General features: G+C 47.4%; 1 protein-coding gene across 1 annotated transcript in view; it reads left to right on the top strand.

The window, feature by feature from the left end:
* Positions 1-4,666, top strand: part of ADRA1B (adrenoceptor alpha 1B) — a 56,148-nt gene extending 51,482 nt beyond the window's left edge. The window contains exon 2 of the mRNA XM_030822510.1: positions 3,531-4,666. Within this exon, the coding sequence (XP_030678370.1) occupies positions 3,531-4,138 (608 nt within the window). The 3' untranslated portion in view covers positions 4,139-4,666. The remainder of the gene's footprint in view (positions 1-3,530) is intronic.
* The last annotated feature ends 15,935 nt before the right edge of the window (positions 4,667-20,601 follow it).

The following is a 20,601-nucleotide window of genomic DNA, read 5'->3' as shown; positions in this document are numbered from 1 at the left end:
ATCTTAGCTATTAGCATTACTGATATTTGTGTAACCCTTAAAAGAGCCAGTTTCTCAGGTTGCATCCCCATTAATCCATTTATTGCCTATTTCACAACCACCTTCAATGGGGTTGGCACCAAACAAAGTTACAATTTTTTCCTCAACAAACATGCTTTCTTGTTCTAGATCCTTTCCATGGTTTTGCCATGTTGGCCAGGATGGTCTCGAACTCCTGGTCTCAAGCGATCTGCCCACCTTAGCCTTCCAAAGTGCTGGGATTACAGGATCCCACCTTTGGCCACGGCTCTAGCCTCCATCCTGGGCCCTGTGTGTCCTCATGCAAAGTAATGTGCTGCCTGTATACACACTCATCCCTGTGTAATGCACAAGGCTTCCAAACTTTACCTCCCTCACTCTACTTCTTCCCCAAATTTTCTTTTTTGTAGAGACGGGAATCTCACTATGTTGCCCCGACTGGTCTCAAACTCCTGGTCTCAGGCTATCCTCCTGCCTTGGCCTCCCAAAGTGCTGGGATTACAGACTTGAGCCACCATGTCTGGCCCTCTCCAAAATTTATTCTCCAGTTTCCCATTTTGTCAAGGCCAGTTTCCTATGTTCTTCAGACTCAGTGACAGAAATAAGCCCATCCCTGTGGACAGAGACAACTTCCCGCATCAGGGAATACTAGGTGTTCATACACCATAGTTGCAGTTCAGCTGGGGCCTTCTGTACAGAGTCTTAATCCAAAAGAATAGCTCCAATGGTGAGACCCAAACCTAATGGTGTGAGTCTTGTCACAAATCAGGCCACAAGATAGTGCCCTCCCTTGTCTCACCTAGACCAAACCTAGAAAGTAGCCCCCTCTGACCTGAAAAGAGGTCAGTACTTGGCGCTTACATCTAGGTATGGATAACCTTCTTTCTAAGTTGAACTCCTGGCTGACTTACTCCCGCACCAGGAGCCCAGCCATTGCCCCCCAGCAGCCACCACTGAGTTACTGGGCAGAGAATTAGGAGTCAGGCTCCTGTATTTCTTCTTCTTGATTATCTGAGGTTTGAAACAGGCCAAATCTCAAATAATCAAGAAAGTGAAATGCTACAAAGAAGAAATGCAAGAGCAATCCAAAATCAAAGATGGGAATCCTTGTGGCATCTGTGCCAACCACCTCAGAGATTTCCAGCTACTCTCTGGGTCTTGGTTTCTCCACCTGCAAACTGGTTGGACTTGGCAGTTGCTAAGATCTCTCCCATTCAGATATGCTCTAAGAGTGTTGGCTCTTCTTTTAACAAATAGATTCAGTGATGATCCCACAGTCCAGGCCCTTGGGAAGCTCAGTCTGAGAAGTCGGGAATACAAAATACGCCACAAGCCAGGTGGCAGGGACAGAGCTATGGTTAGAAGGTACAAAATGTTCTAGAAAGTATTCCATTTTTTAAGATATTTAAATTTGTATATACAAGAGGAAATATCTGAAAGTATAGACACCAAAATACGTATTTTGGCACTGCGGAGTTATATGTGCTTTTAAAATAGTTTTTCCTTTTGCATTTTTCTATTTTCTCATCTTTACACAGAGTATTATTAATTGCATCTTTAAAAAAAAACCACATGTTTATTCAAGTAGAATTTAAATTCCAGATATATTACAAGCATGCTGTGTGACCTGGGGCAAGTCATTTAACCTCTCCAAGTTTCAGCTGACATATTTAAAATGGAAATTGTTTTTAATTTAATATTGCCATAAAATGTTTTGGGATCTCAAATTCAGAGGGGTGAGTTAATCATGTTTCTTATTCATAACGTCTCATCATCATGAGTCTATGCCAGGCCTCTCTCTTATTATATTGATTTATTTCCTTTTATTCCCATTCCCATTTCCCTCTGCCTCCACCCCTAGGCATTCTGTCTTTAATATGTTTTTGTTAATTTGAATGTGTTTTTGAAAAATGCACGTGGTTGTTTGGTGAGCTACTTAAATGGTATTATGTCATAAATCTCATTCTATTTCCTATTTTTTTCGCAAAGAACCATGTATTTCAGATCTTTCCACGTGGTCATGTGGACATGCCACCCTGGGCCTCTAAATGCTGCATAATATCTAAGAATGCATCTACCCCATTCTACTTTACCCAGGGAGGGACTTCCAGGTTGTCTCCCACCTCCTGTCACTACAAACAATATTGCCATGAGCCCCCTCATATATGGACCCTTATGGACTTGTGTGAAAATTCATTAGAGATCAGTATCCTGGAGCAAAATGGCTGGGTCACAAGGTGTATGTATACTTAATTAGACCAAGTGCTACCAGAGTCATCTCCAGGATGTGTGTACAGCCTGTGCACCCACCAGCCATGCACAAAGCTCCTCGTGTCCCCACACCCCACACCCCTGTGTGAACTTGGAACTATCCAGCTTCCTAATTTTTGCCAGCCTATCAGATATGTCCCTTTGTGGTTTTCGTTTTCGTTATTGTTTTTTTAGAGGCAGGGTCTTGCTCTGACACCCAGGCTGGAGTGCAGTGCCACGATCATAGTTCACTGCAGCCTTGAACTCTTGGGCTCAAGGGATCCTCCTGCCTCAACCTCCCAAGTAGCTAGGACTACAGGCACGCACCAACATGCCTGATTAATGCTTTAATTCTTTTGTAGAGACGGGGTCCCCCTGTACTGCCCAGGCTGGTCTCAATCCCTTGGGCTCAAGTGATCCTCCTGCCTTGGTCTCCCAAAGTGCTGGGATTACAGGCATGAGTCACTGCACTTCGGCCTCTTTGCGGTTTTTATTTTATTTGACTGCCTAATATTTTGATTATCCTTTCATATGTTCATTAGCCCTTGCGTTTCCTATTTTGTAAATTTCCTGCTAATTTCCATGGCCCACGTTTCTACTGGGAACACTTTTTCTTGCTGATTTGTAAGAGTTCCTTACATGTTCTAAATATCAATCCCCTGACTGTTTTGGTCACTGTAAATATCTTCTCAGATTCTCGCCTCATGATTCGTCCTTTTGAAGTATTGTTTTTCTTCACCCCTAGATCAAAAAAAAATAGTCTTTTATGTTGTTCTCTTTTGCCTTTAAAACGTTACCTTTCACATTTAGGTCTTTAATACACCTTCTGTTTTCCACGGAAATAAGTCGGCATCTACTTTATGACGTTTTGTGAAGGATAAACTAATATCGGGAAAGCACCTAGCACAGTGCCTGACCCCAAAGAGATGTGCAATTGTGGGCGATTATTGTTATCACTTAGACTGAAGGTGGCAAGTGCTGCCGGAGGAAATTATAGGAGCTTAGATGCTGTTTAACTAGATCAAGAAAGGTTTCATGGACAAAGGCGAAGTGATTGAGGCTGGCCCCAAAAATGAATGTGGGATTCATTCATTTTGAAATGCAAAGGGAAGTATTCCAGGCAGAGGAACTGGCTCGGGGAAAGGCCTGGCGGCAGGAACGCTGCGGGGTGACAATGTTGAGGAGGAGCATATTGGGGCGAGAGCTTGACTACTCACAAATTGCTGTCTTTCTGCCCGTGCCCACCCCCCTCCCTACTGCAGGCTCCTTGTTCTCCACCCTGAAGCCCCCCGACGCCGTGTTCAAGGTGGTGTTCTGGCTAGGCTACTTCAACAGCTGCCTCAACCCCATCATCTACCCATGCTCCAGCAAGGAGTTCAAGCGCGCTTTCGTGCGCATCCTCGGGTGCCAGTGCCGCGGCCGCCGCCGACGCCGCCGCCGCCGTCGCCTGGGAGGCTGCGCCTACACGTACCGGCCGTGGACGCGCGGCGGCTCGCTGGAGCGCTCGCAGTCGCGCAAGGACTCGCTGGACGACAGCGGCAGCTGCCTGAGCGGCAGCCAGCGGACCCTGCCCTCGGCCTCGCCGAGCCCGGGCTACCTGGGCCGCGGCGCGCAGCCGCCAGTCGAGCTGTGCGCCTTCCCCGAGTGGAAGGCGCCCGGCGCCCTCCTGAGCCTGCCCGCGCCTGAGCCCCCCGGCCGCCGCGGCCGCCACGACTCGGGCCCGCTATTCACCTTCAAGCTCCTGACCGAGCCCGAGAGCCCCGGGACCGACGGCGGCGCCAGCAACGGAGGCTGCGAGGCCGCGGCCGACGTGGCCAACGGGCAGCCAGGCTTCAAAAGCAACATGCCCCTGGCGCCCGGGCAGTTTTAGGGCCCCCGTGCGCAGCTTCCTTTCCCTGGGGAGGAAAACATCGTTGGGGGGGAGGGGAGGGCGGGGCGGAGGGGGGAGGGGAGCGTCCACGCCACGCCGGGTAGACGCGCGCCCCAAGGGGAACCGGGGGGAGGGCCGGGGAGAGGGGCAGCTGCTTTTCTGGCAGGGGCATGGGTGCCAGGTACCACGCGGAGAGCCGGGCCGAGCATGCTGAGAGCCTGGGGGACCCGACGCCGCCGGGATTTACCTCTCTCTCCCTCTGTGTATATATAAACGAGTCCCTCTCTACTTGTATTTAACCGTGGGTGCACGTGAGTGTGTCTGTGCGGTGTGCGTGTGTTCCGCTTGTGTGTGTGTGCGCGTGGGGCCGCCCTGTGGGGGCGGAGCGAGTGTGTGCCCAGGAGGCAGCCGGGGGCGTTGTGTGTGTCGTGACTTCGTACCTCTCAAGCCCCTCCTTGTACTTCACTGAAGGATGGCACTTTGGTGGGGTTGGAAACAAAGTCGACATTAAAGGTCATTTCTCCTGTTCGACTTTGAGTGGTTTGTGGACGAGCGTCAGGCAGAGCCTTGCGTTTCCTCTTCCTTCCGCTTCGGATTTGACCCCGTCCTAGGTCTTAGGGTCCTTCTTCGTTTTCCTTTCCCGTGCCCTCCAGTCTCCACCCCAGAAAAGCCGCTCTCACCACGTCCTGAGGACAATTAGTGCTGGCTCCCCTAGGTCCCACTTATGCCTTTGCGGTTACTGACCTACGGGGCTGCACCAATCTGGCCCTGTGGCTGAACGTGACGCCCTGGACTTGCCTAATAAATCCTGCTTACCTGCTTTTGACTCTTAGCAGAATCTGAATCCTCCTGCGGCTCCTTCCTGCTGTGACCAACACTGAGCAACGTCTGGCTTGTTCCTGATCCCTAGAACCCCAACCCCAGCTGGGGTTCCCCCACCAGTCCCCTAAATGGGCCTGTTTCCTGAGAGATGATGAAGCCCAGGCAGAGAGAGAGGGGCTGGTTCCCTTCCCCTCCCCTTTGCGTCCCCAGGCCAACACTCCACTGATTGTTTGCTTGTGCCCACAGAACTTGAAAAGACATCCAAACTGCAGACGTTTCTGGATAAGATACGGATCCTTGGGGCTCAGCAACACACAGGGTCAGTCACGAGAACCCTCCCAAGCTCTGCTGACTCGTGACCCTGCCTAGAAAAAAGCACTGAGGAAGGTCGCACAGAAAGGTGGAGCATTTTTTGGAGTTGATAACTTGAGTTCTAGTCTCAGTCCTACTACTGATTTATTGTATGAAGAGCAGAGACTTACTTCCCTCTCTGGATCTTGGTTCCCCATCTGTGTAATGGTGGAGTTGACTCTAAGGTCTTTGCTGCCTCTGAAAGCCCCTAGTTTGAAAAGAGAATAAAGGACACTGAGCAAAATATGAAACATTTTTCTTCAGAGATTCAGAAAAGCCTAGGAGGAATGCTCTTCCCCCATCCCATCCCTTTTTCTCTTTCTACTTTGCTTTTCTAAATTGAGCTTCATAATTTTGCAAATGGCAAGAACCCTTCCAATAATATTAGCACATCGATCATTCATTCTGTAGGTGATTGAGAGAGAAAATACTTAAAGGGGAAAGAGCCAGTGATTGATGTAGTTGAAAAGTATAGGGGTGTCAGGTATGGCTGGATCCAGGGGCACAAACAAGATTGTCAAGTTACTCACAGTCTCTTACTCCTTCCTGTAGCTTCCATCTTTCAGTTCTGCTTATCTTTGTGTATTACCCTAGTTTCCTTATTGCAAATGCCTTCCTCACAACATTCTTACAACTTGATACCCCAAAAGGAGAAACAAGATTGCCCAGCAGTTCTGTCAAAAAATGAAAAAGAAAAAGAAAATCGGCCGGGTGCAGTGGCTCACACCTGTAATCCCAGCACTTTGGGAGGCCGAGATGGGTGGATCACCTGAGGTCAGGAGTTCAAGACCAGCCTGGCCAACATGGTGAAACCACGTCTCTACTAAAAATACAAAGAATTAGCTGGGCGTGATGGTGGGCAACTGTAATCCCAGCTATTCGGGAGGCTGAGGCAGGAGAATCACTTGAACCCGGGAGGTAGAGGTTGCAGTGGGCCAAAATCGCACCATTGCACTCCAGCCTGGGCTACAAGAGCAAGACTCCGTCAAAAAAAAAAAATCCTAGGAAGCCAGAGATTCTGTATCACAAACCCCCTTAAGACTTTGATGAAGGCTATAAACTCTCTTTCCATAAAAATGCACATACCAAAAAAAATTACATTTTCATTCAATTTTAGATGCCGTACCCCTGTGTAAGATCTCACTATCCACGGTTTATATGCTCTGAACTGGATTTTAGTAATTATCTAGGCCAACTCCCTCATCTTTACACATGGGGAGACTGAGGTAAGTAACTTGACTGGGTCACACCAAAGCTGTAGAACACAGGTCTTCTGCCTGTTTGTCCAGTACCTTTTACATTCCTCTGTGTTTTGTCCAGTACCTTTTACATTCCCCTGTGCTACCATTCTGTAGTTAAGTACATCCTCCAACAGAGAGCAGTCCTCTTCTTGCCCGAATAGAGAAAAGGGGGCCCTAGGAAAAGAAAAGGCCCAACTCCATCCCCAGAGAAGAAGGAATCATTTGGGGAAGTTCTGAAAACATTTTGTTAGGATCACAAATCTAACAAATCTTACACAGAAATCTGATATAAGATCAGCCCATAGTGGAGTGGAGAGAAGAAGACAGAGCCTCCTCAGCCTCCTCCTCTTCTGAGACACTTGCTCTGGCCTGCCCCAATCACTCTGGGGTTCCACAGAATGATGTTTAAAAATCACTGGTCTAGTGTAAGTAAATGGGATTTGGAGTCAGTAGGGCCTTGGTTCAAGTCTTGGCTCTGCATGACCTTGGGCAGTTCATCTTGCCTCTTCTGGTCTAGCAAATGGACATGATCATCACAGCCCACCAGGACACACAAAGGATTCAATGAGATCATTGTAGTATAAACACCAAAATGCAAATCACTGGGCAGATGCAAGTTATAATTTGGACCTTGGATATTTGAAGCCACAAGGCACCAAAGGCATTTCCTGAGCTGCTCAGTTCTGATGATCTCATTCATTACTGGTGTTTGGAGGTCACCCAGACAGCATAGAGAGGCAGTAGCAGCCTCCTGTTTCTTTCCAGAAGGAAGACTGGCCAAGCAGTGGCTTACATCCCCCAGAAGGTGCTAGGGTCCAGACCTGCCCCTAGCCACAGTCTACATTTTGCTGGCCTTTCCAAGTCACCTCCTTGTAGCCAGGCCCTAGGAGGACCCAGAGTTCCTCAAGAGCCCCTCAGGCAGACAGGTCCTCTCTGTTCTGATCTCCCAACTAGCAGCAAAGCAGCCCTACTTTTTCCTCTCCAGCCACCCAGACTGCTGGGTCATTGTCACCACTGAAGCATGCACAGGAATAAATCTGCCAACCCCAGTCAAGAGGCCAGTGGCTTGGCAAGTGGAATACTAGTTAATTTTCCAGACTTGGACTCAAATTCCACCTCTGCCAGTTAGTAGCTATGTGACATTGGGCAACTTACATCATGGGTCTAAACCTCCATTTCCTTAACTGTAAAATAGAGATAATAATACTAACTACTTCATAGGGACATTGGGAGGATCAAATGAGATCATGAGACTAAAACGATTGACACTATGCCAGGCACTCGGTGAGCATCCCATGAACAGTAGCTATTAACAGAGGTAGTCATTTTTCAATTATTTACTTGGATATATGAAATTTGGAAAATCTGGATATACAGACAAAACAATTCAGGTTTTTTTGGTCAGATTCCAGGTTTTAGGACTTGGGGTCCACCCTGAAGAAGAAAGACATAAGTTTATCACAGAGTAAAAGAATTTTGTTGGCCAGGTGTGGTGGCTCACACCTGTAATCCCAGCACTTCGGGAGGCTGAGGTGGGTGGATCATTTAAGGCCAGCAGTTCGAGAACAGCCTGGCCAACATGTGAAACCTGTCTCTAGTAAAAATATGAAAATTAGCCGGGCGTGGTGGCATGCACCTGTAATCCCAGCTACTTGGGAGGCTGAGGCAAGAGAATTGCCTGAACCTGGGAATCAGAGATTGCAGTGAGCCGAGACAACTCCCAGAACAAGTTATCTCATTGTCTCAAAAAAAAAAAAAAAAAATTGTCCTACAGCATGAAGTCACGTTACTTAAAAAGGTCATCAGTCCAAACTAAAATTAAAAATAACATTTAAACATTTAATAAAAGTTATGGAACATTCCAGGTGACAAAACCAAAATGGGCAAGGGAAGCACACATGTGTTAGGATTAGCACATCCTGTGTCAGAAGAGATGGAGGAGGGGGCCAGGACAGTGGCCCTGAGCATGCACCTGGATTCAAGGCCCAGCAGTCCCACCCGAGTCAAGCACTTACCCGCTTGAGGCCAACCACTTTGCCTGTCAACTGGGGATGCGGTTAGCACCTACTTCACAAGGTTGGGATGAATAATAAATGAGACAAATATGAAAGAGCTTGGCACAGAGTAGGCACTATTTTTATTAACTATGGGGGACCTTGTATATCCTCCATTCCAGCATTTCTCAACTTTTCCTGAATCAGCAGTTCCTTTAAGAATGTAATAAAAGCTAAAGAAAGATGAACATAGCAAGCCCAGACTTCACCTATTATTCCCGCCCCCTTAAATCTCCCAAAGGACACATGGAACCCAGGTTATAAACTTTTCAACAAATATGGCTTCCTCAATATATAGAAGAAGCCAGAGAGAACATACAAGAGTGATTAATCTGGCCCCGTGTTAGACATGTGAACACAACACGGAAGGAGACCAAGACCCAGGCTCAGGGAACTCAGCCTGGGTGAGAGGCAGCAGGTCAGCAAGCAATCCCTTCAAGTGCATCATAGGTAGAAGGTGGCCCACTACTGTCATTTGGTGAGATCCCAGTGTCAGGCTCCATGTCCCATTGGAGGGATGGAGGTGATGGTGAAGTGCTCCGGGCTCTTGCAAGGAGATTGCCCCCCGAGGTTGGTTGGATTTGGAAGAATTTGCATCCTTCCACAGTTTTCCCAGCATATACTTGGACCTGCCTTTTGAAAGTTAAGAGCCAAGAATTTGACACTTTTTTCTTCAGCTTCCCATTGACAGCCATTCCCTTGGGCAATGAGTGGCTGACTTCCAGCCGACTTGGCTGGAGTCAGAGGTTTAGTGTCCAAGCTAATTCACTGAAGTGTGGGTGTTGGGGTGAGGAGGGGGCACACAGGTATGACCTGCCCTTATTCCCTCTCTGATCTTCTTTCCTACCATCCCTGTTTGCTACTCTTCAAATGATAGGAGCAGGGGGAGCCTCACGACTCCTAGCTCAGGGACTTTGCACTTGTTGTCCCCTCTGCCTGGAGCCTCTTCTTTCCATGTGGCTTCCTCCATCACCTCCTTCTCCTCTTTGCTCAAATGTCACCTTCTCAGTGATCATCCGATTTCTCTGACTGTCCAGTTTAAAAGTGACTTCCCAACTGCCAACACTGTCCAGCCCTCCCTATTGCCCTTTCCCACTTAATTTTTCTCCATAGTACTTATCACCACCTGACATATATTTTTTAAACTTATTTACATGTGTATTGTCTGTTTCCCCACACACACACTAGAAATGTATATTCCATGAGAGTGGGGATATTTATCTGTTTGCTCTCTGTTGTGTATTCTCAGCACTTCATGTAGTACCTGACACATTGCAGGTGTTCACTAAATATTCTTGAATGAATAAATAGGTACTACCCTGCCATGACTGTAAAAATGCTATAATAGCAGAACAGAGTGCTATGGGAAGCACATGGCAGGGGGTCCTACCTCTAAATTGATGGAGCAGTTCTGGTCAGGGAGGGCTTCCTGTAAGAAGTGGCATCTGATGAATGTCATCTGGGACTCATTGCCTGGCAACCCTGGTGTTTCCATAGTTAGTGCTCTCCCTTGTGCTCCTAAGTGGGGATGGAGTCTGAAGGCCTGCTGTCTGATTCTGGCTCAGCCCCTAAGTCCCTGGCCTTCTCTAGGGCTCTGTCTTTTACCTGTACTAAGCCGGAGACAATAGCTAAACTCTGTGGATCTGTCACTCCAGCTTTTGTTCTCCCCTCCTCGTTGCACAGTCCTCAGATAAGCTATCTTTGGAGACAACTTCATTGGGATTAGTAAGACAAACAGCTTTGGCCCTTGTTCATGGCCTTATTCAGAGAAACAGCATCTTCACAAGAGATTTACAAAACTGCTTGGAAGCAGAGGAAAACGCTAAAACCTAGTGAATGCTCTCAAATATTGTGTCAGCCACTACTGTCAGAAGCATGCTATGTCCTCACCAAACAGCACCTGAAACCCAATCAACCACTGACACCTGTACAGTACTTCACTCATTTGTTTTTTCATTCATTCATTCTACAAACTATTCTTAAACACCTATGCAAAGCTTGGAGCCAAGGACTTGAGCAAACCCTGTCTTTGCTCTCATGAAAATTTCATTCTGAAAGGGGAGATTGTACAGTCATTCAAAATGGCCAGAGGTAGTGGCTCACAACTGTAATCTCAGCACTTTGGGAGGCCGAGGCAAGAGGATTGCTTGAGGCCAGTACTTCGAGACCAGCCTGGGCAACACAGTAAGACCCTATCTCTACAAAAAAAAATTAATTTAGAAAAACCTTACATACGAGGTAGAAAGACGTTTGTGTAACACACGAGTTAAGTACTAGAACCATAGAGTCAGCTAGATCTGGGTGACAATCCTGATTTTCCCATTTATTAGTTGTGTCTTCTTGGGCATGTCACCTATCCTCTGAGAGGGTCAGTTTTCTTATTCTGTAAAATGAGAATAATACCTATCTTAAAAGGTTGTCATGAAGATCTGTTACACTTGGGATGTAGCATGTTTAGTACAGTACCTGGCACATGGTACTTGTTCAGTAAATGGAAGTTATTAAGCACCATTGTAGGCATACCAATAAAGGGCTTTGGGAATCCAAGGGTTCATGTCCATTTGCACAGAATCAGAAAGGCTTCATGGAGGGAGTGGCATCTGAGATGGGTCTAAAAGATGTGGCCGGCTGGGTATGGTGGCTCATGCCTGTAATCCCAGCACTTTGGAGGCCGTGGAGGGCGGAGGATCACCCGAGGTCAGAAGTTCGAGACCAGACTGGCCAACATGGTGAAACCCCGTCCCTACTAAAAATACAAAAATTAGCTAGGCATGGTGGCACATGCCTGTAAACTCAGCTACTCTGGAGGCTGAGGCAGGAGAGTCACTTGAACCTGGGAGAAGAAGGTTGCAGTGAGCCAAGATCGTGCCACTGTACTCCAGCCTGGGCAACAGAGCAAGACTCCATCAAAAAAAAAAAAAAAAGATGTGGCCAAGGAGAGAGGGCAAGAAGGAGAGCAGAGGAGACAAAGCATGATGAGGAAGAGGAGAAGATGGGGCTGGGAAAGGAAGCCAGAGGCAGATCAAGGCAGCTGAAGGAGTCCACCAATGTAAGCAGACCATCGTGTGTGGAGAGCCTAAGATTTGCCATAAAAGAGGGAAAGTCATGTTTCACGGGGTCCACTGGGCAGCAAAAGAGAAAGGTGGAAGAAGGGACTCCAGGTTGGGAGGGTGGTTAGGGGGCCCTGACAACCAGCCAACAATGAGGATTCAAGCAGGGAGTTTCAAGGTGAGATCTGTGAAAGGTGACTGGGTGGGTGGCCACAGAACTGACCCAAGAGGTTCCATGTCCATAGAGTTGCCCCATTACGGTTTTCATGTGACAGGCTGAACAGGTACAATAATCTCCACCCAAAAGAGGAGGAAAATGACACTCTAAAAGATTTATTTCTTAGGTCACATAGCTAGTGTGAGGGAGAGCCAGAACAAGACTCCACACTGCCTGGCCCCAACTGAGAAATGTTTTTCTCTTACTAGATCTTTCTATGTGACAGATGTGTTTCAACCCCAGATTATGATGGCCAAAACATAACTCAGACAAGTAGTAGTACAGCCTGGTCATTAGGACCTGAGCTTGAGGTCACAAAGAACTGCACTCAAATCCTGGTTCTGCTACTTGCCAGCTGTGTGGTCCCAGACAAATGATTTAACCTCTCTCAGCCTCTGTTTCCTGATTGGTAAGACTGGCAGAATAATAGAATCTTCTTCACAAAGTTGCTATGAGAAATAAATGAGCCAATGCATGGAATTGAGAAGTACTGGGCATATAGGAAATGCTCAACTAATAGCCAACAGTATTAGTAATAGCGTTATCTAGTGCGAGGAAACAGGGAAAATGGAGTGTTAGAATTAGCCATCAGGAAAATGCAAACCTCTCTGAACCGGGGTAAGAGGTATTAGAGGACTCTCTCTCAAGGGTACATTATGAGATGCTTCAACTCTCCTGCGATAAGTACTATTTTGGGAGACCTCACAATAAAAGAAAACCAGAAGAAAACAAATCATAAATCCAAATCATCTGAGCAAGGGCAGATGCTAACTGGGGCTGATGAGCAAATGTTGGGGGCAAAACAAGGTCCAGGAGCTGGACTCATGTAGAAACTTCTAGGCCAGGGGCTCTCAAACTTTCTAACTGCAACCCACAGGATGAAATACATTTTACATTACCACCCAGTATACATAGAGAAATACAGATGTGCAGATATAGATACAGACATAGATCAAGATTTCTGAATCCTGGCGCTATTGAAATTTTGATTTGGAGAATTGCTTTTTGGGCAGGGGTGGGCACTTTTCACAAATTGTTGAATGTTTAGCAGCATCCTTGACCTCTACCTACTAGATGCTAGCAGCATCTCCCACCATCAGCTGTGACAATCAAAATTGTCTCCAGCCAAATGCCTCCCAGGGGGTAAAATAGCCCCCAATTGAAAACCTCTGATGGATAGAGATGTAAGAAACAAAAGTTTCATGAAGGTTACCCATATTTACAAAATGTACTCTAATAGTTCCCATTTTGTATTATTAGATGTCACTGTTTGTTTGTTTGTTTGTTTGTTTGTTTTAAGATGGAGTCTCGCTCTGTCACCCAGGCTGGAGTGCAGTGGCGCGATCTCGGCTCACTGCAAGCTCCGCCTTCCAGGTTCACACCATTCTCCTGCCGCAGCCTCCCGAATAGCTGGGACTACAGGCGCCCGCCATCACGCCCAGCTAATTTTTTCTATTTTTTAGTGGAGATGGGGTTTCACCATGTTAGCCAGGGTGGTCTCAATCTCCTGACCTCGTGATCTGCCTGTGTCGGCCTCCCAAAGTGCTGGGATTACAGACGTGAGCTACTGCACCCAGCCTAGATGTCACTTCTTAAAAGTGCTAATTTGGGGCTGGGCACGGTGACTCACACCTGTAATCCCAGAACTTTGGGAAGCTGAGGTGGGTGGATCACTTGAGGCCAGGAGTTCAAGACCAGACTGGCCAACATGGTGAAACCCTGTCTCTACAAAAAATAATAATAACAATAATAATAATAAAAGTGCTAATTGTGGCCCACTAACTTGATTTTACACCGTAAGAACCATACTTTGAGGGGCACTATTTCCGGTGAGGGTTTCTACTTATCCCAGGCACTGAAGAACTTAGTTGTAACTATTTTCCAATGTCCCTTGTCATTCCCAGAGGAGACCCCCCTAAGATGTTTGGGCTGGGAAAGATAATTATCCTCTCAGGGCCTCTGTCTCATCCTCTGCAAAATGGGGGTCAAATGCCTATCTCAAAGTCTTTGGTGGACATTAATAAGATAATTCTTAAAAATAAGCACTGACTCTAATTGAGCCATCACTAAGTGATAGGCACCGTCCTAAGGGCTTTACACAGATTTACTCATTTAGTTCTCACTTTGTTTCTATAAACAAGGTATTATGGTTATTATCATTACTGTACAGATGAGGAAAGTGAAGTTCTAAGAAGCTAAGTAACTTAACCAATGATGCATACTTAGAAAGGTCTGGTGGTTTTAAAATATTTCTGCAGATTCTTTGGCACTACTCTCATTAAGAGGTGAAGCCTAATCACCCACGCCTTGCATGTAATGCAGCAGAAGTGACCTGTGGGACTTCCAAAGTTATATAAGGTGATTCTGTTTCCACCTGTCTTTCTTTCTTGGAATGCCCACCCTTGGAACCCATCCATCATTCTATGAGAAAGTTCAAGCCACATAGAGCGGCCACATGGAGATGTTCCTACTGGCTAAGGTCCCGGCCAACAGCCAGCCTCAACTGTCAGACATGTAAATAACTCCTAAGTGAGAATCAACTAGCTGAGCCCAGCCAATCCCCATAATGGTGATGAAAGTAACAATAATAAATGATTGGACACCTAACAGGTGCCCTAGAAATGTCCATTCTGTCTTGACAGAGCTAATGAAATGATGGGAAATATTTGAGATCTGGTATCTTCTGGTCTTGACTTGCAAAGGAGTCAGAGGGCATAAAGCCAGGAAGAGATGTGCTTTCTTGTTTGGCTTTTTTCTCATCCAATTTAGGTAGGCAGCTTTGTGTCTCGGGGACCTCCAAAGCTTAATATCAACAACCCAGAACATTGGGACTAAAACCACAATGTTAGAACAACACATCAATGAGGTAGGCATTATTACTGTCTCATTTTTAGGCTTAGAAAAGTTAAGGTAATTAGTCCAAGGTAACATGGCTTCTAGGTGGCAGACAGCCAGGATTTGAGTCATGCAGCCAACCAACCTTGTTCTGCGCACCCCCAGCCTGGACAATCCTCCTTTGTACCTGGGAGGAAGCTCCTCTCATCCTCCTGCTTCTCCAAGCTCCCACTTACCTCTGTCCTCTTTCTGGTCTCTAGCTTTTAGAAAACAAAAGCCAGGAAAATTGCAAGTTTCTCCTGCTTCCCTCTCTCCCCCACACCTCACCTGAAGGAGGGAGGCACAAAGCCTGCTACCTGATTGAATCCAGGGAAGGGATGGGTGGGGACAGAAATATGAACGAATATCACAAAATATTATCCAGTCACTCACTACCTAAATGTCTCATCAGTCCCTATCCTAAGGCAGTTACTAAGATGCTCTGCGGGTGCGTGCACACACATGCAGGACATGGCTCTGACTCAATCTGATGTGGATGACGTTCAATTAATCCTGCTCAAGGCCACTCCTCAAAAGTTTATGTAGTGCAGGGATTGATGAGGAAGCACCTGCTGCAGAATTCAAGGTTGAAAGTAACCACCTTCCTTCCCCTTCAACCTGACCCAGGATGAGCCCAAAGGTTTCTCATGAAGGGGTTCCAAAGGCAGAGGCTGGTGGCTTACCCACCAGGGCAGAGTGAGCAGGACTTCCCTATCCCAGCCAGATCCCTCTGCTGCTTCAGAAAGCCCCAAGGGCGGGTCAGTCCAGGGCTGTGATCTGTCCAAGAGAATACCCTGGACAAGGCTTTCCTCTCCACCATCCCCCATTCCCACCCCGAAAACACCTGCAGAGAGATGTCAGAGAGGACCAGATGTCTTCTGTTAGGATTCTCCCCATTACAAGCCTTAAACCCCATGTGTTCTGGCACTACGGTCTCCCACTCTCATTACTAATGTAAGAGACAGGTATTCCTTCAACACCCACTCACCGCATGCCGCTGGGGCCTCTTCTCAGCCAGACATGCTTAAGATACAGTGATGAACAAGGATCTTCATCACTGCCTTGGCAGTGGGAATGTGGCAAGGGTGACAGCCGAACCGAAATTAGGATTTGAAGTTTGACTGTGTCTGCTGCATTAGTGACTCACAGGTCCTCCCAAACATCTGTTTGCATAAAATGGCATGTATGGGTCACAGGATTCTGTAAGAAGGGGAATTTTGCAGGTGGGTCTCTGGGGGCAGAGAGACGAGATCTTTTTTTTCTAGCATCGCTGATCTCTCATTTTCTTCCTCTGTTGACCCATGTTGCCTTCCAGCTACCAAACTACTCTGGTATTTCCCCTAACTAAAGCACTCCATGTTTATATTCCCTGACTCCACTTTCCCTCCCCGGGTTCTTGCTGCCATCCACTGAAGATGGCTTTCATCCTTACTTCTCCTTGAGAACCCTGCTTGTCAAGGTCATTAAGGGCCTTGATGCTGCCAGAGCCAAGGCGTCATCTTCCTGAACCTCTCAGCAACATTTGGTGTGGCTGACACACTGCTTTTTATTTTTAAGCACTTCTTTCACACTGCTTCCAACCTCGCTGACCACTCCTTCTCAGTGGAGAACCTTCTCCTCTTCCCAGTCTCTAAATGTTGAGGTTTCTAGGACTCAGTCCTTAGGCCTTTCTCTTCACTCCCTGGCGACCTCCTCCACTCCTATGACTTTAAGTTTATCCACAATGGTGACTCCCAAATTATGTCACCAGCTCAGGCTTTTCATAGGCATCTCAAACCTAACACGTTCCAAACTGACCTTTTGTTTCTTTCCCACAATGGCTGCTCCCCTATCTCAGGAAATGGACCAGTGTTCACATGATTGCACAAAATAAAAAATCCTAGAGCATTCTTGACTTCTCTCTGACTCTTAAACCCCACATCAAGCATCAGAAGCTACCCAGAATCCATCCGTTTCGCACCACCTCCACTGCCACCACCACCCCATCTTCTCCAGCCTGAACAACTACAGTTGCCTCCTAACTAAGCTCTGTGCTTCCACCTCAGAAGACTGTCAGTTCGCACCTCCTCCCCAGCTACCAGAATGATCTCTTTGAAAAGTAAATGAGGCCGGACGTGGTAGCTCACGCCTGTAATCCTAGCACTTTGAGAGGCCGAGGTGGGTGGATCACCTGAGGTCAGGAGTTCGAGACCAACCTGGCCAACATGGCGATACCCCATCTCTACTAAAAATACAAAAAAAAATTAGCCAGGCATGGTGGCGGGTGTCTACAGTCCCAGCTACTTGGGAGGCTGAGGCAGGAGAATTGCTTGAACCTGGGGGGCGGAGGTTGCAGTGAGGATCAGGCCACATCACTCCAGCCTAGGCAAAAGAGCAAAACTCCATCTCAAAAAAAAAAAAGAAAAAGAAAAAGAAAAGAAAAGTAAATGAGACTATGCCTCTGCTGGAACCCTCCAGTGATTTCCCATCACAATAAAATCCACACTTTGCAATTGTCTGCCCCTCTCTGTTTGCTCTCCCACCTCCTCTTCTGACACTACCCCCTCCCTCACTCCACTTCAGCCACATGGGTCCCCTTAATGAACACACCAGGGACAGTCCCTTCTTAGGGCCTTTTCTCTTGCTGTTTCCTCTGCCTGTGCTCATTCCAGATATTTACAGGTTTCACACCCTTCAGGACTCAATAAGCGACCTCCTAAAAGAGGCCCTGATTACCCATTCTAAAACACATCATCGGTCACTCTGTAGCTCTTTACCTGGTTTTACCTTTTAATTATCACGTTATGAACTGATCTATTATTTATTTCTTTATGGGCTATCTCTTCCATCGGAATATGAAATCCACCTTAGCAAGTACTTTAATTACTTTGGTTACTTCTGGATTCCTATATCAGGGAATAATAACTGGCACATAGCAGGCACTCATTAAATATTTATTGAATGAATGAATGATGTCTTAATATCTGGTCTATGGCCAGGCCCCAAGTAGTAGCATGCTAAAGCTGACTTGTACCGGCTGAGAGCAGTTTATAAGCATCTCTGTTCGACTTTGCATTCAGTGACATCGTACTGACAGCTTGAAATATGCTGATGGGAATATGTACACCACAGAAATTGACAAACACTACAAATCAGGCCTCCTTTTTCTTTTCTTTTTTGTAGAGCTATTTATCAGCCCACCAAAGGGTCTGGAAAAGGACTGGAAATAGTCTTGGAAGAAACTCTTTCCTCAAAGGACTCTGGATCAGTGAGAGGCCAAGCAGTGCTGCCTCTGGGCCCTGGTGACAAAGCCTGATCCTGCACTGCCAAGAGGAGCATTCTGCTTGGAACAAGGCACTGTGGGACCTGAAGGGAAGAGAGTTCCATCTAGCCCTTGAGGCTTTGCAGCTTTGGGAGGGCTTGGACATAGCATAGCCCTGAAGGAGGAGGAGAGCTCACAGAAGCACCAGAAACATCAGCAGCAGTGACTACTCTTTAATGCAACTTGCTGAAAGCAGTTATTAAGAAGGTGATGGGAAGAAAGGAACCCACAGGGCCCCCAGAAATATCTAGGGAGCCTTTTTAAGAGGGCCTGAGTTTCACAGGTGAGGACTAATAGACAGATTTTCTTTTAAGAGACAATGCTCACCCAGGCTCACCCAGACTGTGCAGTGACACAGTCATAGCTCACTGCAGCCTCGAACTCCTGGCTCAAGGGATCCTCCCACCTCGGCCTCCCAAGTAGCTGGGACTACAGGTGCATGCCACCATGCTCTTCTAATCTTTAAAATTTGTAGAGACAGAGCCCCACTATGTTGCCCAGGCAAATCTCAAACTACTGGCCTCAAGTGATCCTCCTGCCTTGGCCTCCCAAAGCACTGGGATTACAGGTGTGAGCCAGTATATCCAACCTAGACAGAAAATATTGATTATTCACACTCACGTGACCTAATTTGCACCCTCTGACTTATGAGACTAGAGAGAGTCATCTTTGAAAAGAGGTGTGTGCTCTGAGGCTGGCTCTTTTATTTGAACCGACAGCTTTTAGTACCAAGAGCTGGAGCCGTGATTCTCAAACTCAGAGAGAAGAATCACTCAGTGAGCTGATTAAAAATACCGACTCACAGTCACCTCCAGCCCCGTCTAACGGATTTAGCAGATGGAAATAAGACCCAGTAATCTGCATTTTAAAGAAATGATACAGTTGGTCCATGGACCAGATATTGAGAAGCATTGCACAGACAGTCAATGATTCAGGAGGACTCGATTTACGATCTATCGACTTTACGATGGGTTTTTGGAGACGTAGCCCCATCGTAATTCCAGGAGCATGGGTGATCCAACTTACATTGCCCGGGTAAGGGCTAGGTTTTACTCCCCCCTCAACGGCGCCTACTGTCTTACGGGGCCCCCTTTGCTAAACACCGAGTTGGAAAAGCAGCTTCCTCTCTTTCCCGATCTCTGATGGTGCTGCTTCCAGGTGTAACTTCTACCTGCCCTCTGCCTTAAGGGTCCCTAGAACCCAGGATGGCTCCAGAGAAAGTAAGCTTGTCATCGACCCGTCACTTCCCAGGCGGTTAACGTCCACACCCTGCCCCCAGCGGCGGGGGAGCCCGGCCTGCGGGCTAAAGGGCGGTGTTGTAAGAAGCCCGGTCGTCCAGAGCCCGGTTCCAGAAACCAAACAGCAGTTGTTATCATGCCTTTTAAATCACGCGTAGAGGTTTCAGTTTCTTCCTCTGCAGGCCCGTAAATATTTGCCTTTGGGTTTCTGTGTTTTCTGCCGTTGCCAGGAGCTCCGATCCACCTCCCGCGGCGGGGGCGCCCAGGTGCGCGGGTCTCTCCTGCGGGCTCAGCAGGCCGGCGCCGCGGCGTCTCCAGCAGAGCGCAGCAAAGAAGACGAAGCCTCCTGGGGCCTCTGCTCGCTGCCTGGAGCTGGGCATCCTTTCTCTGTACGTGCAGAGACTGGGAAGCAGCTCTTTAGACACTGCAGTGACCGAGCCCGCTCCACGCCCCTTTCCCCTGAGCAGGTGCTTGACGTGGGGCATGCTCGGCGTTGAGTTGGACCCGCGCGCCACCCGCTGGCCAACGCGCCTAAGCGACGGGACTGCTAAGAAACGAGGCTGGTTGGCAATTCAGCTTTTGCGGCCCTGCGGCACTTCCCCTATTCCTTCATAGATGCAGCCAGATATTGTAGAATTCTAGGTTAGGAATGCTTAACCTGGGGTCCGTGCGCTGGCTTCAGGGAATCTGGGAGCTCTCTAAAATGCTATAAACAATGTAATATTTTTCTGGAAAAGGTGTGCACACTTTTCATGAGTCTGACTAATTTTATATGGTCTGTGGACCAAGTGCCAGGCAATGTGCAAGCCATTGGTGGTAAGTGGTGATCAAGCAGACATGTCACTTCTCCCTGTGGACTTTGTAGTCTTTGTGGTAGGCTGAAGAATGCCCCCCTCGGCCGGCCGTCCAAAATATGTTCACGTCCTAATCCCTGGAACCTGTGAATGTTACCCGTTATGGCAAAGGGGACTTTGAAGATCTGATCAAGTTAAGAATCGTGAGATGGGGGGATTAGCCTGGTTTATCCTGGTGGGCCTGATATCACAACGGGTCTTATAAGAGGAACACAAAAGGAGACAGACAGAAGACAATGTGACAACAGAAGCAGGAGAACAAAGGGACAGACATTTTAAGATGATACACTGCTGACTTTGAAGATGGGAGACTTTGAAGATGGGGAAAGGGGGCCGTGAGCCAAAGGATGTGGGCAGACTCTGAAAGCTTGAAAGGGCAAGGAAACAGCTTCTCCCCAGGAGCCTCGGGAAAGAATCCCACTGCTGACACCTTGACTTTAGCCCAGTAAAACTGACTGTAG

Source organism: Nomascus leucogenys, chromosome 2 (assembly GCF_006542625.1).
Source record: "Nomascus leucogenys isolate Asia chromosome 2, Asia_NLE_v1, whole genome shotgun sequence".
Classification (NCBI taxonomy): domain Eukaryota; kingdom Metazoa; phylum Chordata; class Mammalia; order Primates; family Hylobatidae; genus Nomascus; species Nomascus leucogenys.
The sequence above is the reverse complement of the archived record's forward strand: the minus strand, read 5'-3'. Positions and strand labels throughout refer to the sequence as shown.